Below are 22,886 nucleotides of genomic sequence, written 5' to 3' on the forward strand. Positions count from 1 at the left end.
CCGGCGCTACAGCGGCTCATGCAGGGTGCGTTCAAGGGGGTTCCGGTAATATATCCCAACGCCATGAAATTGGATCTCAAATCGGCACAGAGCACAGAGCATCTATTGCATCTCCTTTTTAGAAATCGCCAATTTGCAACGCGGCATCCCGGCCTCTCCTGAACGGTAGGCAAGGCTCGAGCTCGCTCTGTCCCAAGTTCTACGGCGAAGGGGGTTTTCGCTTTGTTTACTTTTGCCCATAACAGTCAACACACAACATAACCAAAACACGAGATTTGCTAGTGCCCGTCTCGTCAACAAACCCAAAATCTCTTCTGAACCCCCTCCAACAGCCGTAAAGGGTGCGAAGTGACATCTTTATACTCTGATTTTGTGTGGCTCCGTCTGTCTTGCCTGCGTGCCTGGGAACAGCATCTGATCGAGGCCTTGCTGCTACGGACCAATCATGGCCCTAAGACGCCCGTCAGGCGAATTTGGTGCGATGAGGCTATCCACCCGTCTTGCCATCGCCCTTGACAACTGGTCCACACGGTCTTATCACCGCGTTGTCTTTGTGCTACTTCCGTGCTCCATACCACTGATCGCCGACCATTGAGCTGGAGGTGCTGCTAGTGACATGAGGGACAAGAAGTGGTCGTGCCAATACGAGAACAACATTGATGAAGAGATCTGCTAGCCAGCAACCCCTTGATGAAGTCGCATGTGCTCGTGCCACAGCCCAGTTCTCTATCCATACGTAAAATGCGATGCTTCAATAAAATAAATACGAGTACATGGAGCACACTTCATACTCCGTCAGCAGCCTCCCCTTGGAAATTTGGATCATCTAATACAGGAACAGCCGCTTCTTCGCGTCCTCCACTACCCACGACATTCCCTCATTGAGGTTCTTGCCCGTCATAGCAGACGAGGGCAAAACATGCCATTGATGCGTCCGTATGTCGTTCAACCGTAGCAGCTAGTCAAAACTCTATTAGACGCCATTCAATCCTCCAAAATAGTCTCAAGGGGTATCTCACCGTAACAATCTCCTCTTCCGTCATGCACCCGTCCACATCCGTCTTGTTGGCAAATATCAACAAGCAGGCTCCCGCCAGACGCTACCCTAGACGTTAGCTCCCATCCACCACAACAGCGAGTCACCGGTTGCAAACCTCTTCTTCCAATAGACCGTGGAGCTCTTCTCTGCAGTCGTCTATCCGTAGCCGATCTGTTGTGTCAACGACCCAGATCAAGGCGTCTGTCTTTTCGAAATAATTCCGCCAGTATGACCGCAGCGTCTTCTGGCCACCCACGTCCCCTACAGTTGTCAATACCAATCGCGCCTTGCCAAGTCCGCAAGAGCTGCCTTACAGATGTTCAGCTTGTATCTATCATCATTTTATTAGTTTTGGGCCATATTTTTAGCTTGAGCAAGGATGAATCACCCTTCGTAGTCAATGGTCTTGATGATAAACCCGAGCGTTGGGCTGACGGTGTTCACATCTTCACCCATAATCTTTTTCACGATCGTCGTCTTTCCGGCATTGTCGAGACCTCTTTCGGTAAATTAGACTCTCGAGGCATCGGTGTAAATAAATCATTTGGCACATACAGCATCAGAATTCGCATCTCTTTATCCTTTAGGCGAGCTTTGCGTAGGATGGATAACATGTTGCTGGCGGCCCAAGGATTATCTGCCGAGACTGTGTTCTTCCTTTTGGCGAGAGCGCTTGCTTAATCTTCGACGAGGGCCTTTTTCATGTCTTTTCAATCGAGATGCCGTGTATTTAAAGATGCAATACCACCTTTAGGCACCGGTGGTCGAGAAACTCGAAATGTCAATTTATTTGTCTGCCTGATAGGTAGCTACTAAACTACTACTAATCGTGTTCTGTGCTGCAGAAGCACAGTGTATATTACACGTGATGCAGAGATTCCCCATAGTTTTTTTCAACCCTCAACTCCTGGCATAGATGCTCTTAATGCATAAATAACTTTACTGCTTTTTGTAAAAGACCAATCGTTTAGCAAATTCGATTGTACCATGTCGCGGCAGAAAGGCCCGTCGCCCCTGATTTACAGGTTGTGGGCGCCTGGAAAAAGATCCTCGATATTAGAGAGAGGTTGCGATTCCCTCGCCCAGAGAACAAGGTCAAGCCATTGGCTCTCATAGTAACGGTCGGTCTTGACGGCGCTGGGTAAATGGCACATTTTTTGGAACTCAAATTTCTGCAAAAACTTGGTCGCCAATTTGAGAGCTGGATCATCTGTGCCGGCGCAGAATGTTTCGACAAAGATCCAGGCGTATTTTCGACGATTCTGACACGCAATTGATTCATACACCTTTGAAGTATCTTGGCATTGCCACTCGTACTCTATTGCTCTTCGGTGGAACGGCGAGGTGCAAAGTAAAATTCTGTCAAGCAAAGCAGAGCCGTACAGCTTGCCACGGTGGTCGGGATGAACGATGACTTTGGCTTGGCCAGTATGTCTGGCTCCAGGGCATGGGCCTCCGAGTAGACCTTGTCTGGCTTCCACCACAAAGGCAAAGCCCAATATTTCTTGAGGAACCTTTGCCTGAGTTGAGCGGAATGCGAGGTAGCTTTGATACGCCTTTGTGGCATTCTCCGGCCAGTTGGAACGATCAATCAGAGGATCCTCAGCTGTGGTAGCGACAACAAAGGGCTGCAGATTATCTCGGCAACTGTCGTATATCTTTTGGACACTAGCAGCAGTGACATCCCTCCATTCTATGATCTGAGGGCTGTCTTTTGCCCGGCTTTCCATGTTGATTATGGCAGCGATGGCTTCAAAGTCCTCGGGCGTAGCGGGTCGTACTATGCATTCGGCATTTGGTGCAGTCGCCGGTTCAACAGGTATAGCCTGCGCTTGAGGCTGTATCTGCGACCTGATCTTGGTTGCAAGCATCTCTCGGCTTCTGATTTCTCTGGTTATTTGCAGCTCGACCGTCATGTTGGCCTGTCGCCAAGCGATATCTCTATGATCACGCGAAGGACCTTCGTGAAGGGTTTTGAAAGTATCGGGATAGCGTAGTTCCGGCAAGAAAGCTCCCGTTTCGGTGTCAATGTCCTTATTGTAATGAGAGATTGCACTCTGAGACGCCAATGAATGAGCAGTTGCAGGTGGATTGGAGGTTTGAAGCAGCCAGGTCATAGTTCGCGATACGTTGGCACCCTCGGGCGTCTCATGTTGGTCTGGCTCATCCAAGTTGCCGCCATCTGAGAGGCCTTCGCTTATGTTCCATGATGCCCTGCTTCCCTGAGACTGTACTTCAAAGCCAGTCAATCCTTCAGTGATTTGTGGCGACTCTGCTGGCATGGCCTCAGATTTAATCATCAGTCCTCGGGTCTTGGATTCTGGCTCAAGGACCCTATTGAGACTCTCCAAGATGGTCATTCGTGGTTTGGTAGCATTGAGGTCGGGTTCTCCACGATCCTGTTGGCTGGTCTCCGACATACCAGTGGCGCTTGGATAGGTAGGATCTTCAGTCATCCTAGCTGAAGCGTTGCTGGACACTTTGGTTTGGTCTGAGCTTTGATGCTCAGTGATTGCAGCAGCACTGCGGTGGGCAACCTCATGCTTTGAGAAGTTGGGTGTCTTTGGCGTCACGGGATCATTCTTCAGCCACTCTCTGAGGGCAGTGAATTTCTTTATGACCTTTCCATCCCCCGCCGAGGCGGCATTGGATTTGTGGGACACAGGTGTCAAGTCCATTTCACTAGCTATGCGTGCGGTCAGTGACTTATTCATGATAGATAGAGTGGATGGGGGCTGCAGATACCTTTGGCTGTGCTGAACTGCAGCAGCACCAGATGCAAGAGAGCGATGTTGGAGCGAGCCTGTTTGAGAAGGGAAGAATTTTGCGAGAGAAGAGAGAGATAGAGAAGGAGATTTTATAGGTACGAAGAATTGTGCGAGCAGCTGTGTGCAGAAAGCGCCGGGGAGTGCTCGCCAGCTGGCAGCTCGAGTTATCAGGGGCAGAGCAACTCACGTGCCATCACGTTACAAGTAGTTTGGAACTGCAGGAGCAATATGATGCTGGCCAATGTTTGATTGGAGAGGCTGAAGAACATTGATGAAGAGACTGGCTTTATTTTCCTGTCAATGCTATTTGAGAGCCCGAACAGCCATCAGGAGATGGTAGGTGTTGCTCTGCTTTGTTGTGCTACAGATGACTCTGCTGCTACAGGGCTCGGAGCAAAGCTGTGTATCATCTCTAATCTATGTCTACCAGCACGTAGCTTGGCTAAATGTTCTAACAGCGGCTTGGTTTGCCGCTTATCAATCCCAACACGGAACGCAAATGCAGAGCGATACACTCTGCTGTTCAATAAGCGTAAATGTCAAGATCGGCTAACCAAGTTGTAGCTGTACTCTTGCCTAGGAAATATATCAGACGAGAATACGGAATGACGTTTTAATTCATCGTAGTTATGGGACTATAGCACTGGAGATGTCGAGACTTTAAGGGATATAGAGCTTTCTTATACAATGACCAGTCTACAGATAACGGTCGTTAGCATGAGAGAAGAGCCAATCTCTCATACGAGAAAGGTAACGAATGCAGAAGCAAAAAAAGGTGCAAATACTTCATATACCCAAAGAGTTCTACCACAAACTCTGCTCGAATATTACTTTAGCGAGTCACGATGCTCTTGTGTATTCTCACAATGTGTATCCTAAAACTACCGGCACAGTAGTTGCAGCTAATTTTAATTAGAAAAGTACAGTGCGTAAAAATGATTTGCCACCTCCAAACCTCAGTATACTAAAATTGCAACGCTTGGGAACATCAAATGGGGCCGCGTGGCCTAATGGCTAAGGCGCTAGATTTCGGTTGAGAATCACCTCCTCTAGAGATTCCAGGTTCGACTCCTGGCGTGGTCGGTTGGAAATGTTCAATTTCCGCTGTTTCTTTTTTTATACTCTTGATACACTCTGTGTGTATCTCTTTTTTTTTCTTCTACGAGTCCACTGGTGGCTGGTGGGAGATTTGGATATTGATTTATGCAATGGGATTCATTAGCCACGTGCAGAGTGATCGACGTCTTGTTTGCGATTGGCTGTGGGGAAAATCAGTGACGGATTTACATACTCCATCCAGTAAGACAGGCACAGTCTAGCAGTATGTATAATATGACGGCTGCTCTTAGTATTGGTTTTCGCGGATGCCGTAAGTCAAAAGCGCCACGCTTTCTGACGGCATCCGCGACCCTCCAAACGACTCAGTTTCCCCAAATGGCTTATTCCCATTACTACAGTATTAATGTCTGTGCATCGTTCTTTGTCTTTGGGTGTGTCATGAGTGCGGGGATTTGCCGGGCTATTGGCCACTAAGAATCAACTAAAACTCATCCGAGATCGGGCTCGTCGCAAACAAATCTAGTAGTTGCGCTTATCGTCGTCTTGAGATCCGGCACAACCCTTTGGGCCAAAAGTTTCCGCACCCCGCAGGCGACGACCTTTTGGAAATTGCAACTTGGGCCGTCAATCACCAGCCTTGCTCTGAACGCCATAAACAGAGGCAGTTGGATTGTATTGTTTCGACGCCAATCGGGCTTCTTTCACCATGTCTGCCTCTCTGCCGGGATCGCGAGACCTGCCCTCGTCGCAGTATGATTTGTCCACTTACTTTGGACGGGTCAGGCACACGATAAGCATCACGGATCCAAGGTGAGCTACGACGGCTTTTGATTTGCGTGTTTGTTGTCAAGGCGGAATTGTTAACGCGTATCGTGATTCTAGCACTCTGCTCGCTGGTTCGCATGGACTCGAAAATGCCAAAAGACTTGTCACCGAGTATAAGACGGGAAAGTTGGAGCACATGACACCCGAGCTTTGGCACGCCAAGAAGATTGTCGACTCAACTCTTCATCCAGGTATGGCATTGGCGATGGGAATTTAGGAATATGCCAGGCTCAAGAGCAAAAACTGACCTTTGTGGATAGACACCGGAGAACCAGTGTTTCTGCCCTTTCGAATGTCATGCTTCGTCCTTTCGAACTTGATCGTTACGGCCGGTATGCTGCAGCCTGGTCTTGGAACAGCAGGCACCGTGGCATGGCAAGTTGCCAACCAATCGCTCAACGTTGCCATCAACAGCTCGAATGCGAACAAGTCATCCCCACTGACCACCGCGGATCTTGCCAAGTCATACGGTATTGCCGTCACGGCTTCGTGCTCGGTGGCCCTCGGACTCAACGCATTGGTGCCAAGGTTGAAAGTGACTCCTGCTACAAGAAACGTCCTGAGCAGACTGGTACCGTTTGCGGCCGTGGCAACTGCTGGAGCCCTCAACGCATATCTGATGCGACGAGGAGAGATTGTTACCGGCATCGATGTTCGCCCCGTTCTCTCCGATGCGGAAAAGAAGAAGCTGACTGAGGAGGGAAAATCCGAGGCGGACGTCCCATCTCTGGGCAAGAGCCAGAAGGCCGCCAAGATTGCTGTCTACGAAACTGCGGCCAGCCGTGTCATCAACAACACTCCCATCATGATTATCCCTGCTATGACCCTCTATCACATTCAGTTTAAGCAAGCATGGTACAAGAACTTGATGGAGAAGGAGTGGCTTAAGGCCCGACCGCGGATCGCCCAGTCCATTCCTATTGGTATCAACCTGGGCTTGATTGCTGCTGTTGGCTTTATGGCACTTCCTTTGGCATTGGCGGTATTCCCCCAGAGGCAGGCGATTAGTGCCAGCAGCCTGGAACCCGAGTTCCAGGACAAGGGCGGACACGATGGAAAGGTCTGGTTCAACCGCGGCCTGTGAAAAGCCAGCACTCTTGACGACACGAATTAGCGAGGTGACAACATTTGTGTGTTTCGGTACATCTTTCGAGCGTTTAGATCAGGCTCGTCAACTCGACGACATGCCTTGTTGAGCATACCCAGATAAACTACACTTGGCTGCCGAGAAATACATCTCAAGACATAGATGGATGCTTTGTCCAGGGGCATCCATTGGAGGAATGGGCTGGGCAGGATTTGGGAGGTGTCACAGAACCGACATGTGCCTAGCCGCCTCATTATAATGCCTAACTTGAAGAAGGCAGTGTTGGTAGATGGCGCAAGGCTGAGCGCGTGGAATTATTGCCTAGACTTTATGCGAGCTTTTTTTTTATGCGTGTGTTCCTTTTTAGACAGTAGATCAAAGATTACCACGAGTCAATATTATGGAGCAAGCCAAAGAAACGTTGCATGGACGATTGGAGGGAGATGTGCAATGGGATTCTGCAAGCCGAGCCCTGTTACATGTAGAGAGGGAGGCTATCCAGCATCCCAGGTCAATTATTCATCATCTAGCATCATAAATTATACTGTATGCTAGTAAAACCGGAAGCTATTATCAAACCCCCTCAGGCACAGGAGGAAGATAGACGGCGATAGTAACATATGTTGGTAATACTACTAGATAGAGTAAATGTACTTCCTCTGTATCTTGCTACGACACCTGAACTGTAGTCGTTTGGGCGTAAATGCTTATTTTGGGCTCCTGGATCCCTACCTGTAGCCACTCCTTAGGCACCTACCTACCTGGGTATATACAGCGTTGAAATGTAGTTGTCATGTATCATCAGTTCCTTGCATTCACATGTCAACGCAGATGGAGCCTGGACTGCGAGCTGTAAGGCTCGGTTAGGGATTATGTCAGTGGTTGGGGCTTACGAGCACGACTAAGTTACGCCGTACAATGCTTTCCAATCCAGGCAGAGCTCGGGCAACAAACAGTTGGGTATTCCGCCCAGGCGGGACATTATTAGAAATTTGTTTGCTGACAATGCAGCTTCCTCCTCTGCGCAATTGCCGAGCGGTCAGAAGAGGAATGTCGAAAGATGGATTGGAGGGACGGCATGCATGTTAACGTTGTGAACCTGGTCATCAGCAGGATTACTTCGTAAATGCAGGTACGGCCGTATGCAATCACTGGACGAGCTGGGCTGTCTTGGGCTCGATCTTTGAAATCATTCACATGGAGGTTCTGTGGTGATAAGAAACACTGATAGTAAAAGGTACGGGAGGCCTGTCCGCTCATTGCCACAAGATGATCGGATTTGTGGACTGTGTGCAAAGTACATGTCGTCGGAGTAGCTCTGCCGCATCGCTTCTAGCTGGCTGAAATGGATCTAGAAGATTGGCCTGGCCCTCGCTCGCGTAAGACGTAAGTTGCCTATCAGAGGGCTGGGCAAGCAGGTGGAGAGAGAGGGCCAGGTGAGCGGGCTTGTAAACTGGAGACACGCAAGGACATGCAGGGCTTAATGTGCGTGAGTGACGCAACTAACGGCGGAGTGCCTGTCCTGTGCAAACGGCGAGAAACAGGAACATTGTTAACCCATCCATGGTCGAGAATCGAACGATTTCCATGGCGATTGAGTGATGGAAAGGAGGGGGTGGATGTGAGTGTGAGAGTTGGCGCATCGGTGGCTTGAGTCGAAAAGGCGCAAGGCCGAGTGCAGCGGCGCGGTTCGACGGGTTTTAATTAACGGGCACCGCGACTTGGCACCAGGTTCTCGCGTTGGCGAGGAGAAGGGGGGATGGTTTGTTGCATCGAGAGGCATAGACTTGCCATTTAGCCTCTGTCCACCTGGGCGGGCGAATAAGAGCAACGCGGTTATGGGATTGCATGTTGCTGCCGAAGACGAAGACAAAGACGGCACCGTCCAGAAGTTGAGAGTGACATAATGCCTGTGACGGCGAGAGGGAGACAAGACGCGACTAAGGCAGCCCGTCCGAGATAACGTGTATGTACCGTACTAGTAGTACTCCAGACTCCAGACTCCTCCATCAACTTTGCGGAAGCGTCAAGCAGCAGAGTTTGGGTGGCGAAAGTCGAGGCACAACTGAAGTGGCCGGTCGAAACTTGTTTGCGTGAATCTGTCGGACCGGGTCTAGTGGAGGCATCGGCTTGGACGCTGCATGGAGGATAAATTGGATTTCCTGGGCTTAATATCAAGAGCCACGCTCCGGCCTTTCGTTGGAAAGCTGAAATTCAATTAGGATAAGCGCGGACAGCGGGATGCGTGACTTGCGAGTTAATGCAAGTCGATGGCAGTTTTTGCGTGTGACGTGCGAGGACGAGCAGCCCGCGCTATTGGGGCCCTTGGGATTTGGGATTAGGGAGCAGCTGAGGGTCTTGATTCGCCGAGAGGGGGCCCTGTGTGTTATTTTTTCCTTTTTTCTACGGTCGAGATTTGCTGCAATGCGAGTGAATGAAACCTCTGGACCGGCGCACGAGGGCCCGCGGCAGCGGAGATGACAGGATGGGCCGCGCTTATTATATCTTGCGGGCTGGGAGGCTTTGCTTTCTTTTTTTGGCCGTTTCTCTTGTGCAAGGGTTGGCGATGATGCCTGTAACTGGAACCTTTTTTCAGGACTCGGTCATCTTTGTACGACGGTCGAAAAGGGCAGTCCGGAGAGCAGCGGCGGACTGGGGTCTTTTTTTCTGGTCTCCGTCCTTTTCGCTTTTCTTTTCATAGTTGATTCTGATAGAGTAACGGTGTGTATTCACGCTTGGCTGTGATACGTGATACCGTAGAGAGGGCTCTAGGCAGGCAGACCCTCATCCTTCGGCTGGGCGCCCTGATAACTCCGACAGACGCGGTTGGGCTGAAGCTTCTGGCTCTGCGGCTCGTATGGCAGAGGCAGAGTACGAGCGTCAATATCATGCCGTGCCGTATCACACACACACGCTGCACTTCTGTCTGGCTACGGGCCGCACCCACGGCCTTGGACTTTGTTTCCTCCCACTCCACCCATCCCTCTGTTTTTTTCCTTTTTCGCCCCAACAGCTAAACCGATTATCGACAGCGGCACTGTTGGTTGTCCGGCAATTAAAAGGTGAAGAGGATACAACAGAGTGGCAGTGGAAGCGTGCTGTGTTTCATTTTGCCTTCTCTTTTCGACCGTAACCGGACTACTTTATTAGTAGGAGGTAGTAGTGGAATAAGAGTGGTCCCTGCGCCATGGAGAAGTACGGATGACCTGTAAGTAATGGATCAATAATTGATGACATTTGATCCGTTGAATTTGATCCGGTTTGGATTCTGCTTGGACTCTGCTTTGCATCTTGTGCTGGGATCCATCACTGGCATTTTCTTGCTGAACCTTTTTCGTCTTATTACCGTGCCTTTCCCTCTCCGCCCGCCCCAAGTAGGATCAAACTTTGACTTGCGTCGTTTGCGTATCATCAGTAATGCTTCTGTGGCAAACGTTTCGTTTCGAGTCGTGGAGGAGGCACTAGATACGGGGAACCCGCCGCCGTTCAGCTAGTGGAGGGAGGCTCGGTAAACTGCTTGTGCTGTACTCGTACAGTACGAGTACATGTACGTACCTACTAATTCCTGAAGACTCGGCACCTTGATGGGAATCGAATTGACTGCGAGCTCTGCACTGGGGAGAAATCCCACTGACTCGGTAGAGCCTCATTTTCATTACCTCTTGAACTTTGTACAGTACTGTCCATAGCATCGATAGCAAGGCGAACACCCAGCAGTGAAAAAGGGCCCGAACAAAAATGAGCGCCCTGGAGCTGCGCTCGCCTCCAGGGCCCCTGCAGCGCCTGCGTCCCCGAATTTAGCGCAGGCTTCTAGCGGCCTGAGAGGCTGGAGCGGTGCGCGCAGGGCAGTGCTACTCTGTTACTGAGCACTTGAGTTTCTCACGCACTCCAGTGTGAGCTGCTGTCTTGACCTAAAACACGCCATCGCTCGAATGGTCGTTGTCCAGACTCAATTCCAGCCCAATTCATCATCCTACGGCTTCTTCCAAATCGTTGATGATTGATCCAGACGAGAGCTGTAGTCTCTAGCCTCTGGCCTGGAAACGAAGAGAGCAAAACCCGGCAGGGCTTCCAACGTTTTCCCACGCAGCCGCTGTTTTTTTGGGGCACTTTGTTAGCAAGACCCTGCTAAAACGCCTAAACATTAAACACAGTGGGCGTCTCTTCCCTGGCTCGGGTCATCTGCCTCAGGTCTGAATCTGAATAACCGCCTCTCATTCTTTGCTCTTTGCAACTTCAACTTGAGCGTTGAGAAGCAAGCAATCTCAATCACTCAATCTTCTCGCACGGCATTCTCCTCCATATCCATCACCAGGCTGCAAACCCACGCGTGTTCTGGTCCTGAGGGACTATTGCAGCGATGTCGACTCCTACCACTGCGTCTTCTGCGGTTTCACTTTTGCCGCACATACGCTACTTGCATCACCCTTCGTACTCTTCCAACTACTCTTCTTCTTCCAACTACCGCACAACAACAACAACCGCGAATTCGCTGCTGCCCGCAACGGCAGTCGTGGACCACCAGCCGGCGCTGCAGACTCCGGCTCGCCCTCAGTCTTACTATCACCATCACCCGCCTGCTGTCAACGCGGGCTACAGTCTGACGGATGGCGTAGCCCAGAATTCACCATCCGCGCCTCGACCCCCTCACGGCCACTACAGCCATCAAGACGCCAGCTCGTCCGCGACGGCTCGCTTTGACGACAGCTACACATCCACCATGACTAGCACGACGACAGCCTCTGGTGTCGTCCCTGCCCCGGGTCGCCCTGCCGCTGAAGACCAGCCCTCCAGAAAGCGTCGGCGCTCTCGGGAGCCTGATTGGAATAATTTCTACCGGAACGGCCTCCCCAAGGAAATTATCGTCATTGACGATACGCCTGAGCCGGAGGCCAACACGGGTCGCAAGATCACAAATGGCAATACCATCGTGCCCGACTCGGCCGCTGCCACTGCTGCTCAGCAGGCCGCCAAAAAGCGAAGACGAGACGACCCGCCACTGGGCTACCACGTCCAGTATTTGGGCGGTTCACACACAGGCTCGCACACAAACACGCCCTTGCCCAACGCTACGCCTGCTGGCTCTACTCTCTCTAGCGACCGAACAAACTCGGCCTTGAATACCACTGCGCCCACATCTCTGTCTTCAAACAGCCAGTATGATGACTTGGCCGCGCCATTAAAGCGCAAGCGCACAACCCGCCAACAGGCTGCCAACGAGGCTAAGCGGAGGGATGTTGACGGCTTGGGAGGCGCCTATATGGCTTACAAGCCTCCCCCTTACCCGCCCAAGAAATCTGCTGAGGTTCCCGTTAGAGTCATTCATGATGTAAGTCTGAACCTGTGTTGTCTCTTGTTGTTTATACTTGTACCGATTAAAAAAAATGTTTTGATGAGAAATCGCCACCTGCTAACCGCTTCTTCTCCTTCCTCACAGCGTCACTATAGCAAAAACGCCAAAGTCGATGATGATGACGGCCACTATATCGTCGTCCCAGATGCAGAACTCACTGAAAAGTGTATGTACACACAAACAAGCCCGTCTCTCCTGGGACCATTGACGGCTAACACCATTGTTTCTAGATCAAATTGTTCGTCTCCTTGGACAGGGTACCTTTGGCAAAGTGGTAGAGGCCCGCGATGTCAAGAGAAACAAGCCTGTGGCTGTCAAGATTATTCGATCCGTCCAGAAATATCGCGACGCTTCTCGGATCGAGCTTCGCGTCCTGGCTACACTCAAGGCCAACGACGAGGAGAACAGAAATCGTTGCATTCATCTGCGGGACTGCTTCGACTACCGCGGCCACATTTGCATTGTCATGGACCTTCTGGGCCAAAGCGTTTTCGATTTTCTCAAGGGTAACGGCTTTGTGCCCTTTCCTAATAGCCAGATCCAAAACTTTGCCAGGCAGCTATTCACCAGTGTAGCATGTAAGTATACGAGAAACCAGAAATCCAAGCAAAGAAAATTGTGGCAACAACTGACTGGACGTCTTCTAGTTCTCCACGACCTGAACCTGATTCATACTGATCTCAAGCCGGAAAATATTCTTTTGTGTGATAACTCTTATCAAACATTTACCTATAACAGGAAGATCCCTTCATCATCTACCACGATCAATAGGCAGGCTTCTCAGAGACGAGTGCTTCTTGATACCGAGATTCGCCTGATCGATTTTGGATCGGCTACATTTCAGGACGAATATCACTCGTCGGTTGTCAGTACCCGCCATTATCGTGCGCCGGAGATCATCCTTGGCTTAGGCTGGTCTTTTCCTTGCGACATATGGAGCATAGGATGCATCCTAGTCGAGTTTTTCACCGGCGATGCCTTGTTCCAGACGCATGATAATCTCGAACATCTGGCCATGATGGAGGCTGTCGTCGGCTCCCGGATAGATACCCATCTTGTTCAAGCAGTCAACAAGATGTCTACGAGGAGTGGAGGGAACCCTGCTTCAAAGTGAGCACCGCCACTCTTTATCAACGATAATGACCATGCTAATCGGATATCTCGCAGATACTTCAAGCGCCTTAGGCTCGATTACCCAACCCCGGATACAACCAGGGGCTCCCGACGATTTGTCAAGGCTATGAAGCACTTGAGCGTATGTTTTTGAAACCACTAGCAATCAGTTATGGTGGCAGGCTAACATACAAATCAGGACATTATTCCTTCAAACTCGACTTTTTTCAAGAATTTCCTTGATTTGCTGAGGAAGATATTCGTCTACGATCCCGCGCACCGTATCACGGCCAAGCAGGCTCTCAGCCACCCGTGGTTTAAAGAAATGGCCCAGCCTGACGACGGTACCGAGGCCGCCAAGATTCGCTTCGAAAGGAGACGACTAGAAGTGGACAAGGCGCGGCAGCACGCCCACTATGTTGGATGAAGTATAACCAAGGACGATTCGACACATTTCGTTTTATAATGACTACATAAGCATGATCAGGTTCCATGGTAGCGCACACACACTGGATGTGTATAGTGGTGGAAAGCCCATTTCCCGCTGGGGGGTGCCAACATAACCCTCCAGTAGAATTGTCATTGTACTTTAGCGCTTTGAGCTGTTGCAGTTCCAACCTTCTTTCTTCTCTTTTCTATTTCTTTTGTTTTTCATTTCCTTTTTTAGCGTAGGGTTTACTCTCAAGGTTCATCGTCTGGGGGGGTTGGCGTCCACAATCACGGATTAGGGTGAGAACTGGGGATGGTTATAACACGATGCGGCAGGGCAGGGCGCGCCTCGCTTTTGGTGGACAAAGTGTGCAAAGGTCTTCTCAAAATCTAATATACCCTCCACAGTTGTGATATCAAAATGTCCAAAATCTTTTATCTACTACAACACAAACATGTTTGATTTCATATTATGGCTGCTACAGGAACTTGTGCAGATTCGAACTTGGTGGGTACACGTCTTTAAAGGGAGAAGGAGAAGAGGAATAAGACGAAGGCGAAAACGCATCTAATTTATAATACTCGACAATTAACCTTGACGGTGCCATCGAAAACAATGACGAGTCGACTGCAGACAGCAGCTGAGCTGATACGTGAAAGAATCGTGGAGCCACAGAGACTCTCTTGCAAGCTAATCGTCCGTTCGAAGCTTGCTGCTTGTGCTGTCCCTCTGTATACCGACATAACGAAGACAAGCTCACAGCAATCAAGGTTGAAAGATTTACTAGAAGCAAGTCAAAAGGGAGACATACGCAGAGATGTTGATCATTTTGCCCATGTTATGCATGCTGCCGCGTAATTGCCTTGAAAGAAATTGGAAATTTGTTGACATTGGCTGCCAAAAACTACGGTATGTTCACTCCCGCACTTCTGTTCAAGTTATGCAAGGCTACTTGGCTATAAATAATCCTCTCTTGCTCTTTTGTGAAGGGATTGCTTGAAGCTGGATGTATACGGTCTGGCAGAGTAGATGAAAGTACACCTGTGAAGGAAAAAAGGGGTAAAGGATGATGGACTCGTAGTATCTATACCACCCCATTTGGATTAATACCTCGCTGATTAACCCTTTTTAACCCTCTTTCGTTAGCTACCACCGCCTTGACTACGTCTCGAGTGAAGCTATTCGCCATCACCGTCAACAATCGCCAGGAAGAAGACGGATGGCGAACCATGTCCTTGTTCGTTCAGCGGCGAGACCCAGCTCTTGCAGAAATCTCCGATGAAGCTCTTCAACAGCTCACCAAGTTGCTTTACATGGATGCCACCGACTATTTTGGCGATCGAGCAAGAGACTGGCTCACGAAACAAGAGCAACAAGTCAAGGGGCTCGACGCCACGCTGCTGCGTCCTAGGGATCTGTTTACCCGTTTCGCCCTCACTATGATCGGACGAAGTTTCTTCTTTCCTCCCGAGGTGCCAAAACTCTGCTTGGCGCACAAGGCCTTGAATCCCAAGGTCATTCGCAGTATATTGCAGCTGATAGCAGACGAGTGTACGATCCAGACGAACCGCTATCGCAGTCTGCGACTCAAGAAGATGCTGAGTCCCTCGCTCGAGGGCTGGATGGCCAGGATGGATTCGATAACGGCACTTTGGTTAGGAGAAGATAAATTTAGGCGCATGTTTGGGTGTCGTTTCAGGGGTGAGATGCCGGATTGCGTCAGGACGAATTGTGAGGCGTGTATGTTGGCTGTTATTGGAGGCTCTGTGATGCATCTTACGGATCTTCGGGCGAGTTTACTGGCGCGACAGGCGTATAATACGAAGCTCACAGGGCGGGAACACAGGTGGCCTCGGTTACTACGGATCGTCAACTCGTGGATATCGTTCTTTCAAGAGGACTGCCAGAAGGCCATCCGTGAGTGCAGCGAGGCCATGGTGAGTGACATTGTAGAGATGCGAACCTTGGCGAGGAGGAGGCGGGATAAAGAAAACGAGAGACGGAATAGAAAGGGGAAACCGCCCAAGGTGCGCAGCAGCGCGAGAGTGAGGTTGACGAAGGAAGGGCTGCCGATTCCACGACAGCCGAGACTTCGGAAGGGTGATAGGGAGAGGCTTTCCAGGAGGATTGAGAAGATGGAGACGCTATTGTCGCCTCAGGAGACGGTGGATGAGCAACAGAAGCAGCTGTTAGATTCCTTTCATCGGCCTGTCTCGAGTGAAGCTCGTCATCCCCCGAAAATCGGCTCCTCAAACTCCTTTGCTCAAAAGAGCAACGACACTGCCGAGAAAACAATGGGCTCCAAGCCTGATAGGGAGGAGCAGAACAACTTCTGGGAAGCCTGGCTATTAGACAAGGACACCCGCAAAGAAGAAGCCGGCGAAGAAGAATGCTGGGTGCAAGAATACCGCCAGCTAACCCTCGACAGCGCGCCTTATAAGGACATTGGCGTGCGGAGCAACCTTGGCTTCAGCGCAAACATTCGCCATCCTATTAACAACACGACCGCGAGCTGGACAAGTAAAATCGACGATGAGACGTCACGCATCAGCCAAGTGCCGCTGCTGTACTGCAACGAGGAGGCCTTGCCTGTGAGGGAGACAGCGTCGAGCGTGTACTCTTGCGATGAGCGGGTTGAAACCAATAACAAGATGCTGGAGGAAGTATTTTCGATGATTTCTGGGTTTACTCGCGATTCCGCGGCTCCAGCATCGCTGTGGTGGATGAATGGGGATCTAGATGCTACACAGAGGGAAGGAGATAAGATTACGGATCACGAAACGGCATTGGCGATGTTGGAGGGCAGGGAAGAGGAAGAAGAGGCGGCGTCGTGTTATGAGACGATGGGGTGGGGAGGACCAAGAAAGGGATGACGATATGTTTGCCCCTGTTTGCTGTGAGATGGAGAGTTGCTTTTGCCATATGAACTGTGTTATATATAAACTGAAGAGGTAAGAGCAATATATATAATATATCGGGAGAGAAGAATGGATCAATGAGAAGGTTTATAGTCTTTTGTCAGGGGAGATGAGCTCGGCTCGACACGTCTGGTACGTGCAAGCGAGCAAGTAAATCTGCAGGAGTGATAGGAGATTCTATCTCGAACATCGTCTCCATCTATCTAAACAATGATTGGTTTTAAACCGGTATCCTCATGCTTACTATATACATATGACACATAACTCAATCCGCCAACTTCTCCATAAACCTCTGCACTGACGGCAAATAACACGCCGCTTTCTGGAAATCTCCTAGCTTCACTGCCATGAAATCAAACGCCAGCAGCACATCCTGCTCGACGCCCTCGACGCGCTCCCTCCTCAGCGAGTCCGACTTGGAATACCGCTGCGAAAAGTGCGTCAGCAGAGTCCGCCGCACGCCCATCTCTCGCGCCACCCACAGCGCCTCGCCCATGGTGCTGTGCTTCTTGGCCTTTGCATGGTCCTGCTTGTCATCGCCAAAGGTGCATTCGTGGACAAGGAGGTGCGCGCCGCGGCATTCCTGCGCAAACAGCTTCGACGGCCGACAGTCGCCAGAGTAGGCGATTTTGAGGCCGGATGTAAGCTCCAGTTGGGTACCAAACGAGCGCCAGCAATGAGGGACGGGGACTCGCTTGATGGAGGCGAGGCCAAAGTTTTCTTCGCCGAGGTCTTCACGGGTCGTCAGGTCCCGGTCTTTCTCCTTGGGCCAGGGGCAGCTAGGGAAGCGTAGTCGATGGTAGCCGATGTCTTCGATTTGGGACAACTCCTCCAGCAGGATTCGGTAACGTCCAATGCAGGATATTGCGAGTGTAGCGTTGCTGTTATCTTTCAAGGTCTGTTCATACCATGCCTTGATGAGCGACGGGGTGCCCATGTGATGGTCGGCGTGGACGTGGCTGATGACGATGCACCGCAGATTGCGCAGAATGTCTGCGGCTTCCTCGGCATCAAAGAGACGTCGAATCTGGCCCAGTGTTCCCTCACCGCAGTCGAGCAGGTAGTTTCCAATTCCCGGAACTCGAACCAGTGTGGCAGAAACATTTCTGTATTTGCTGGGAACTGATGATCCTGTGCCAAGAGGGATAATTTCTGCGTCACGGTTCGGGATGTCAACCTCTTCCTTCTCAACCCGCTCCAGAAACTTTGGGTCTGTGGCTTCAGAGCGAGCCTCTTCAGCCATCTTGAGGACCTCATCGTCTACCGATTCGTAGGCCTCGACCAAATCGGGAAATGGGGCGATGGCTTGGTCGTCAAATACGAGGCGTGGCATGAGCTGAAACTTATGTCCGGCTCGGCCCAGCTCAATTGGAGAGCCTTCTGAAGGGGCCGGATATCGGACTGTGTTCTCGAACTTGAGGAGAGGGAACCTCTCGGGATCGATTCGGCGCAGCTTGGTCTGAATGGTAGCAGCGCCGGGATGCGTAACCATGTTTGGGCATGCCTCATCTGCGCAGAAAATGTGCTTAATGTCGGTGTGTTGCTGAATGAATTGCTGGATTCGAGCGTCCTCGGTCATGTTTGGCCCCAAGATCCAATACATGACTGCGACATTTTCCATCAACTCTTTGTTTTTCCACTCGGGCCGCTCCATGAAAGGCTCAACAAGATCCTGGCTGCCAATGTCCGCTACAATGATGCCTCTTCCCCGCTGAGTCTCTCCGAGAACCATTTCAGGTGTCACCAGACCATCTTTCCCCTGAACGCTCTGGCCTGCAGTTAGCAGTTTAAAGTCCCGAGGCTCAACTCCAAGAGATTTCGCCACAGGAGCATTGAACTTTCCTCTGCGGTCATGAGCCTTGATGATGTAGCTCATAGATGTCTCGCCGTATGTAGTCCTGGGAAGTGGAAAGTGGTTGATTGCGAGAGCGTTATTGCTCCGCTCATCCACCCCAACCTCTCCAATCTCTGGGAAATGCCACACGGTATCATCTGGATTTGAAACCTCTGCGCCATCAGTCATGTACGGGCCCTTGTATAGTCTGATTGTGCCATTTTCTACAATGGCAGCTTTGTCTGTAGGTTTGAGATCGCGTATCTTCTTTGGTATTAATACAGATCTGTTTTTTAGGCTACCGTTGAACATGATCCGCTCGACTATTGCGCTTGCAATTTCGGGGTCTGATACGGATGATCGCGGCTGAAAGGTGGCCTCCTCCGAAGATGCATCTTCAGCCACATCCATGGCCGGATCGCTGTGTCGTCGTTTTCGGGGGCTGCTCGATCGTGCTCGCCGTACCGGTATTTTCCAGACCTTGATGGCATCGTCTGACCAATCTGGCTCGAGGTTTGCTGCATCTGTCGCTCGCGGGTCTGTCCTGTGCTCGTAGGTCCGCACGCAAATGGGCTGTCGAAAGATGACGGGACGACAGGCTGCCAGTGTGTGGCACAAGTTGTCTGCTCCGTGCACCGCAATTCCGGCATGAAGCGTCTTGTTGAGCAGCTTCTGGCCCTTTTGCTCCCTCTTGGCATTCTCCTGCGTCGTGAACTCTTTGGCTGACTCAATGGCTCCGCCGACGCTCAGCAGATAGCCACAGAGGCCGCCCAGCTGCTCCCAGTTCACACTGCCGCTAAGGAAGACGTGTTCTGTTCCTCCCATGTGTATTTTTCGGCTTCCGAATGCTCGCTGCGTTCCCTCTGAGACGCGGCCAAAGACATAGGAGCGCTTGTCGTGATGCATGTAAATGCAGGTACCAGGAGTGTCGGCCGAAGGGACAGCGGCAAGCTCGACTGTGGTCGTCATGGTTGTGGAATCGGCGTGAGTCTTTTTGAAGATTTTGGAGTAAAATCGCGTATTATGATGTTGTGAAGGTAGATATGAGGCGTGTGGCGAGCTGTCTAATCGCGATTGTCGCGGTCTCGTGGGCTTGTTGGATAGCGATGGAGAGTATCTGGCGATGGAAAGACTAGGAATGCAAAGCTGCCGCGTCCGTCTACCGGCCGGAGAGGAGAGACTTCGGAGCGGAAATGATACGGAGTAGACGAGGCGCCGGGATACACATGGTTCCATCAGCGGGAGAGGAGAAGAGGGAAAACAAAGAGGAGAAAGACTTTGTAGTCTGCATTTACAGCAGGAGGTAAGACCCCACGATGACTTTTTTTTATGCGATAGGCCGATAAGCAACAACTTTAGCTGCCTGGTGGGGTAGTCATTGTGAGCCTTGCCACCACTTCCTCGAAAGGTACTAAGGTACCTATACAGCTATTTACAAGTACTTCTCTTCATCCTCGCCGTCAGGAATTGATATTACCACCTAGGTAGGTAGGTAGTAATGGCGATGCATTACCAACGTATATTGGACGTCATTCTTATGCTGCGATAATGTGATAATGTGGTGTAGATACACTTCTATTAAAGAGCCTTTTGATAAATACATGTCTATATCTACTTGCGATTCGCTCGCTTCCGTGCCTTGGCCTCCCTCTCGTACGCATTCGCTTCTCGTCCCTCCTCGTTCTGAATCTCTGCAACGAGCCTCTTGTACTTCTTCTCGTAAGCTTCGTCCTTCGCCTTCTTGATCCGGAGATTCTCTCTCGCCATGAAGTTGGCGTCCTTCCGCAGCTCCCGCATGGCGCCCTTGCGCTCCTTCTTGTGCTCGGCCTTGAGTTTGGCCATTTCCGCCCTCTCACGATCGGGATCATAGTGCTTATCAGGATCAAACGTCTCCTCGAACTTGGGTATATATGTCTTGATCGCGAGGGGCTTGTGATGGTGAAGCTCTAGTGGCCGACGGGATAGCTGTGAAACTCGAGACATCCGCTTCAGCTTTTCCTCTAGTCTCTCTGCTTTCTCACTGACGGCTACAGGGAGATGCTCGCGTGATGCCTTGCTGTTGACGTGCTTCAAAACGTCAATTGCTTGGCTAAAAGTCTCCAAAAACGAAGACCTGCCCGTCCACAAGTCTGCAGCGGCGTCGAGTAGTTGAATGGATGTGGTGAGCAGAGAAATTTTAAGAGCCTTGCCGCCCTCCTGCGAATTTTCAGGCAAGCAATCGGAGAAGTTTAGACGCTTTAACTCAACAGCCCTGGCTTTTTGAATGCGGCTTCCGGCTGGAGGTTCGTGTACCGGAAAGTTACCCAAGAGAAGCGATGGGGCTGTTGGTGAAAGGGAGCAGATTGTGTTGAGAGAAAAATTCATCACCTCAGGAACATAACGCTTGGCCAATTGCTGATACTGCAAGCCTAGGATGGACAAATATGTCCCGATGGCGTAATCCGACATCTCTCGAGGCACCTTCTGGCCAATGTACCGGCCAATTGTTAGCATTGCTGGGGTTACAACCTGGTGGAAATGATCGGACGTTGGGAATATGGTTCCAATCGCTGTAAGGAGCGTCAAGTCCGAAGGCTGCAGCGCAATGGGCCGAGTCTGGCTGATCTCTCCAAGGTGATGCCGGAACTGCCTGGCAATTTCGATTGGAAACATCTTGGAAAGAGAGTGAATGTGACGCACAAGGCTTTCCAAGACGGAGAAAGGTGGTGATGTCTCTGCATTCCAAGGAAGAGCCACAAAATCCACCAAGGCCACAGCGAAATTTGCTAGTCTCTCCTTGTTCTTGCTGTCAAGTTTGGGATGGTGTAGCGCTCGAATGCGCTGGACAATTTTTGGCAGATTTGCGTGGTCGTAATCTTTGGTGATGGACACAAACTCGGAGCATGATTGAGGGCAAGGGAATGTGAATGGTAATCCGTCCTCGTCGTTCTTGTCGTTGGAAGAGAAGTTTGCTTGAAATATGGGGTTTTTGATTTCTGCTTCGTTCAACAAACCCTTTGTAAATTCGTCATCGTCGTCTTCGTTATTCTCAACTTGGCCGGTAGAGCCATCATCATCTTCTTCTTCTCCGTCATTGTCAAAGTCGTCGTCACTGTCCGCGAGATCTAAATCGGATCCACTAGCCACCAGGTCGTCTTCGATGATGAAATCATCTTCGTCATCGAAGCCCAGCTCGGTCGCTGTTGGTCTAGTCTTGATACCCTGTCCCAGGCCGAATCCATCCTCCTCCTCCTCCTCTTCAGCAGCGTCCATATCGCCAGAAGCGTCACGTTTCTTTTCGTCTTCGTCGTCATCGCTGTCTGATACTTCTTCACCCATCATGCGCTTCTGGCGTTTTTCCTCAAGTTTCTTGAGTCGGGTGGACTCTTCTTCTGCCTTTTCCTCGTCTGTCTTGGTGCGATTGGATGGCTGCGCCCTCTTATCTTGAGCCAGTCGTTTGACTTCAATATCGAAATTCTTGTCAAAGGTGTCTCGTTCGACACCTGCAATGGCAGATAATGGCATATTCTCCTGGTGCTTTGCACCATTGAGACCAGAAGTAAGCAGTTGTCGGATATCGAAAAGTTCCTTGTCGAGCTGCATCCGGAGGTCATCGTCATCATCCTTGGCCGCCTGTCGCTCGTATCTATGAAGCTTTGATTTTGCGATGACTTCTTCCATGACCTCTTTCTTTGTCTTTTTGCGCTCGGGTTCCCCCTCATCGCCCTCCTCCTCACCTGCTGCAATGATGGCGCGCAGACGCTTAAGTCGCTTCTCGCGGCTTGATCCATCACTGTCTTCGCCATCCTCCTCGAGATCACCTTCGTTAAAGTCGTCCACCAGGTCTTCCTGGTCATCAAAGGCCAAGGTTCGTCCCATATGTGTCAAGCCATCCATTGGCTCGTCGTCCTCCAGATCAAAAAGAGAATTCTTCTTGTGTGATTTCTGCTTTTCTCTGGCAAATCTTTCCAGCATTTTTTCTTCAGGAGTCATCGTTGGGTCGTTCTCGCCGAATCGCCGATCTAGAATACCACCGACCTTGTGACGGCGCTGCATATCCACGAGGAGGGTTTGCTTGCGCTATTGCATAGAGTGTCAGAGAAATGATAGGCGTGTAGGAGGGAGAGGCGCTTTCATACCTTTTCCTCCGCGGCAGCTTTGGCCAAACCAGGCCGTCCCTTGATGGCACCGTTTCCAGGCTTCGGCCTATTGGTAGTCACCTCGAATTTGGGCCCGCGCGCAGCATGCTTGAGGTCGAACGGATTGAATTGCTCTCGGATGCCCTCCAGAACAACGCCTCTCTGCAGACGCTTTTCGTTCCGAGACTGGTCATCTTGAGCCAGCTTCCGTCGCTGCTTCTTGGACTTTTGAGGACCTGTAATTCCTTGTTCTCTCAACGACGCCTTTAGGCGCTTGAGCTGGGAGCCGGCCATTGTTGACGATTGTTTGTCTCCACGACCAAATCTTTGATCACGAAAAGT

The 22,886-nt window shown here is 50.7% G+C and overlaps 7 protein-coding genes across 7 annotated transcripts; 3 read left to right on the forward strand and 4 right to left on the reverse strand.

Annotated features, from left to right (window-relative positions):
- Nucleotides 1-826: 826 nt before the first annotated feature.
- Nucleotides 827-1,653, reverse strand: TRIVIDRAFT_39006 (uncharacterized protein; the record flags this gene model as incomplete). Its single annotated transcript, XM_014094354.1, has 6 exons — nt 827-958; nt 1,020-1,100; nt 1,155-1,300; nt 1,354-1,370; nt 1,428-1,538; nt 1,595-1,653. 6 exons carry the CDS (start codon nt 1,651-1,653, stop codon nt 827-829), a joined length of 546 nt encoding a protein of 181 aa, XP_013949829.1.
- A 405-nt stretch (nt 1,654-2,058) lies between these two features.
- Nucleotides 2,059-3,156, reverse strand: TRIVIDRAFT_165342 (uncharacterized protein; the record flags this gene model as incomplete). Its single annotated transcript, XM_014094355.1, has 1 exon — nt 2,059-3,156. One exon carries the CDS (start codon nt 3,154-3,156, stop codon nt 2,059-2,061), a length of 1,098 nt encoding a protein of 365 aa, XP_013949830.1.
- A 2,289-nt stretch (nt 3,157-5,445) lies between these two features.
- On the forward strand, nt 5,446-7,145 carry TRIVIDRAFT_111194 (uncharacterized protein; the record flags this gene model as incomplete). The annotated part of the gene is made up of 3 exons (XM_014094356.1): nt 5,446-5,676; nt 5,749-5,882; nt 5,952-7,145. The coding sequence occupies 3 exons, from the start codon at nt 5,573-5,575 to the stop codon at nt 6,773-6,775; spliced, it is 1,062 nt and encodes a 353-aa protein (XP_013949831.1).
- A 4,353-nt stretch (nt 7,146-11,498) lies between these two features.
- Nucleotides 11,499-14,117, forward strand: LKH1 (serine threonine protein kinase CMGC group; the record flags this gene model as incomplete). The annotated part of the gene is made up of 6 exons (XM_014094357.1): nt 11,499-12,107; nt 12,216-12,297; nt 12,362-12,709; nt 12,779-13,241; nt 13,299-13,386; nt 13,444-14,117. The coding sequence occupies 6 exons, from the start codon at nt 11,499-11,501 to the stop codon at nt 13,669-13,671; spliced, it is 1,818 nt and encodes a 605-aa protein (XP_013949832.1).
- Nucleotides 14,118-14,903: 786 nt separating this feature from the next.
- On the forward strand, nt 14,904-16,547 carry TRIVIDRAFT_64474 (uncharacterized protein; the record flags this gene model as incomplete). The annotated part of the gene is made up of 1 exon (XM_014094358.1): nt 14,904-16,547. One exon carries the CDS (start codon nt 14,904-14,906, stop codon nt 16,545-16,547), a length of 1,644 nt encoding a protein of 547 aa, XP_013949833.1.
- A 116-nt stretch (nt 16,548-16,663) lies between these two features.
- Nucleotides 16,664-19,395, reverse strand: TRIVIDRAFT_232691 (uncharacterized protein; the record flags this gene model as incomplete). The annotated part of the gene is made up of 1 exon (XM_014094359.1): nt 16,664-19,395. One exon carries the CDS (start codon nt 19,393-19,395, stop codon nt 16,858-16,860), a length of 2,538 nt encoding a protein of 845 aa, XP_013949834.1.
- Nucleotides 19,396-20,052: 657 nt separating this feature from the next.
- On the reverse strand, nt 20,053-22,838 carry TRIVIDRAFT_123214 (uncharacterized protein; the record flags this gene model as incomplete). Its single annotated transcript, XM_014094360.1, has 2 exons — nt 20,053-22,485; nt 22,545-22,838. Coding segments are annotated over 2 exons (2,727 nt in total), but the record flags the coding sequence as incomplete, so codon positions are not given.
- Between the last annotated feature and the right edge of the window lie 48 nt (nt 22,839-22,886).

This window comes from Trichoderma virens (assembly GCF_000170995.1).
Source record: "Trichoderma virens Gv29-8 chromosome Unknown TRIVIscaffold_92, whole genome shotgun sequence".
Taxonomy (NCBI): Eukaryota; Fungi; Ascomycota; class Sordariomycetes; order Hypocreales; family Hypocreaceae; genus Trichoderma; species Trichoderma virens.